This window comes from Condylura cristata, unplaced genomic scaffold (genome assembly GCF_000260355.1).
Source record: "Condylura cristata isolate star-nosed mole 26May11 unplaced genomic scaffold, ConCri1.0 scaffold00015, whole genome shotgun sequence".
NCBI lineage: Eukaryota > Metazoa > Chordata > Mammalia > Eulipotyphla > Talpidae > Condylura > Condylura cristata.
In genome coordinates, this window is record NW_004567116.1 from 37306500 (window position 1) to 37310099 (window position 3600).

The 3600-nt window shown below is 38.3% G+C and overlaps 1 protein-coding gene across 2 annotated transcripts in view; it reads right to left on the reverse strand.

Moving 5' to 3' along the window:
• The window catches only part of NUMA1 (nuclear mitotic apparatus protein 1), a 57878-nt gene that overhangs the window by 29969 nt on the left and 24309 nt on the right, over positions 1-3600 (reverse strand). For both annotated transcript variants that reach the window (XM_012725368.1, XM_012725367.1), the window contains exon 2: positions 1927-2000. In XM_012725368.1, the coding sequence (XP_012580822.1) occupies positions 1927-1968 (42 nt within the window). In that variant the 5' untranslated portion in view covers positions 1969-2000. The remainder of the gene's footprint in view (positions 1-1926; positions 2001-3600) is intronic.

Below are 3600 nucleotides of genomic sequence, written 5' to 3' on the forward strand. Positions count from 1 at the left end.
TAAATTACTAAAAATTTGAAAAAAAAAAAAACCCACTCATTCTATTTTAATACACGAACTTTTAGCATTCTGATGTACTTATTTCTAGGTTTTTTTTCCCCCTAGATGATTTTTTTAAACCACAGCTGTGATTGTCAAATGTTTATGTGTGGTCTATGCTATTCACTTTAGCTGCCTAACTTCTGTTTAAATTGACAAAAGCCTACATAGTTATATTTTAATTCACATTCACTGTGATCTTTGAGGAAAGTTTATACAAATTATCTGTTGTTATAACTTGTCTTGTGTCTCATCTCTGTAATGGCAGCAATCACCATTTTAAAAAAAAGGGAACCACCCAAATAAATAAAATGAAAAATATCGTGATTAGAAAAGCCCACCAAAATTCAGTTAATTCAACATAGCAGAGATGCAGCTCTCATACATCAACCAGCGATTTTTTTAGGGGGTGGAGGCCAAGAGGAATAGGAAGAGAATGTCTTTACTATATAATACTGAAATGTAATGTAATCATGAAACATAAAATATAATAAAAACGTCCATTTTAAAATACACAACTAAAACTTACATCTATATCAGAAAGATATCTATGAATGTATAAATAAACACGTATTTCCTGACTATAGATTAGTGACTAAAGATACTGTTTTATAATTCTACCAGTCTTGGATATTAAAAACTCATTTCCTTTAATATATTCTATATTTTTTTAAAGATTTATTTATTTATGCACATAAGAACTGGTATACAGGCTAGAGACTGGGGGAAGGGGGGGCAGGTGAGAGGATTCACCTGAAACAGAATGGGCTGCAGAACAGGCAGACTGAAATGCACTGCTGAGGGGAGCAGCAGGTAGGTCAGAAGAGGTCTGCCTAGCTATGTGGGTCAACTCCCTAGCCAGGGATTGAACTCATGCTGCAGTGGTTGCGGATGGCTTCACAGTGCTGTGCTTTTTAACCCATGGTGCCACCAGGGAGGGAGGACCCTAAAATATTGTATAATTTTTTAAAGGTTGGCTTTTAAGTTAACCTTAGTTGATCAATAGGGTAACTATTTAAAAACCCTGTACTAAGAAAGCATGTTCAGGCACTATTTTAAGTATCAAGGATTATTACTTAGCTTTTGTGCTAAGTGGCTTTTTCTGTGTGTTTGCAGACATTAAATATTTTTTACACTCATTGTCTCATAATCCTCATAATAACCCTGTGAAGTATATCAACTTTTTAAATGAGTTGCTGACAGGCTAAGTAACTTTCCCTGGGTTACTCAGATGGGGCCCGAGCAGTGATTCTAAGCCAGGCTGTCTGACTCCAAGACTAAATATGTATCATCCCATACTACCATCTTCTCTTTCTCTGTACCACTAAGTTCCCAAAGCTCAGTGTTATTTTTTTCATCTGCCATTATCTTGTACAGAAAATATATGACAAGATCTAGGAGGATTTTGGTGAAGTAACCAAGGTGCCAGTAGGACAATGGAAGCTAAGAGAAATATAGTAGAAACAGTGAAAAGAAAGAAGTGAACAAGTGAACAAAGAAACCTTATCCAACTCTGATTAATGGTTTTTGAAGGCCAAAGTTCCTGTAGCTCGCTGGAGTTTAGCATGAACCTTGTAGTCAGAAAAGTGCACTGGGAACATGAGGATGGGGTTCATGTCCTCTTGCAGCCACCCTTTCCATGAATGAAAGCCAATGTTTGTCTCAGAGAAAATTTTTCTGATCTACACAAGTAGAGTCATGGATCACGATCAGTAGCAGTCATCAGAATAATCTTCAGAAATAATTTTTAGAAAGTTAAAACTAAAGGAATCGCAAAGGAATTTAATTTGGAAACAAGACTTTGCATAGCCCTGGCTCCTAAAAAGCTCGCCTCCAACCCCTCACAAACTTCCTGGGGAAGTTTGGCAGAAAGAGAAGACCACTCACCCATGAGAGGAGTGCAGCAGACCGGGTGGCATGGAGTGTCATCTTGGTGATACCAGTCAGTCACCCCAATGCACCTGGAACCCAAGGGAAGAGCAGTTAATATCAGATATTCATGATGAAGGGAAACAGTTCTATCATTTAAATAAATCACTTTTCACTGGCATTTAACTCACCTTGGCAACTAGAGAACTCAAAACACGCATCTTAATTATTATAAAACTATCACCAGATTGGAGCTCACAGTAAAAATCCTGCATTTTATTCACTGTCTACAGCTCTATGTGCAATCTCTTTGTTCCACAGATAATACCACATTCAAAGCAGTCCTTTAACCCTTCTCTCTGAGGCATGATGCCCTTAAAAGAGGGGACAAACATGATTTTTCAGAAAGATGTGTCTGAATGCTGATTCCATGTGACCATGATGTTCAGACCTTAGCTAAGTAGTATAACCACCTTTGTCTCAGTTTTCTCATCTGTAAAATGGGATCAACAAACTCCTCTCTGGTTTAGGTAATGCTCCAAGATAAAGCAGGTAAGGTGAATAACAAAGCAGCTTGCACATGCTATTTGGTATTAAAAATTAGTGTTCAGGATCTTCCTGGTGGCGCAGAGGTAGTCTCAGCACTATTAAGCTACTGCTGCCAGCCACTAAAGAGTTTGATCTCTGCCCAGGGAGCTAATCCACATGGCAAAGCAAAGCTCTCCTGTCTCGCCTGCTGCTCCCCTCAGCAGTGTATTTTATTCAATCTGCCTGTTCTGTTCCTCGACTATCTCTGGTGAATCCTCTCACCCCCATACCTATGGCCTAAACCCCAGTTCTTGTATGCATAAATAAATCTTTAAAAAATTAAAAAATGGCATGCAAAAAACTGATCATTATCTAAAGCAGAAAGGTTAATTTTGGCTCTTTTTGTAGGTATCCAATTTCTACTTAATAATCAAGCCCTTGGAGAAACCTCTCCAAATATCTCCCACAGAAATGTCAAAGGTATGGTTTCAAATAGGGGACTGGTTAAAGTGAAATTTAATTCTAGTGGAGATCCTATGGGACATTTAATGAAAAATTAGGTACTTGTCCCAGAATTTTTATCCCCAATTTCTTTCCCATTGGGTATTAGCCACCTGTCTGCCAACCTGCTTAAGAGAACATAGGCCTGGTGATTAACTATTCCCCAACACCTCCTAGCAGCCCCCACAATTCTCCACAAAAACAATCAATCCTATTCCCTACCTCCTGCCACAGGTGCTCAGAATGTTACTACAGGAGGAGTAAGAGTTAAACAGTCATACCATCTATAATTCTCCCCAGATATCACCGTCTCCAAGGTGTGGGTTCTATGAAAACAACATATATGAGGTATCTTGTGTGCAAAATGTTAGGGTTATGAAAGACATATTCCTGTCTATAAGTATTTGCCGTCTAATAGAGGAATGAAGAAACATAAATCTAGTCATTCGTTCCCCATCATCTCTTCCTATTCAGTGCACTATGCTTATCAGTCAGCCAAAAAGGTTATTTTTTTTGTTCTACATGTGTTCATCTCATGGAGCATGTTTAAAACTAGTTCACCCTTACGAAAAAATGTTCAACATCACTCGTAATAAGGGAGATGCAAATTAAAACCACAATGAGATACCACCTCACCCCAGTGAGAATGGCACATCTTCAAAC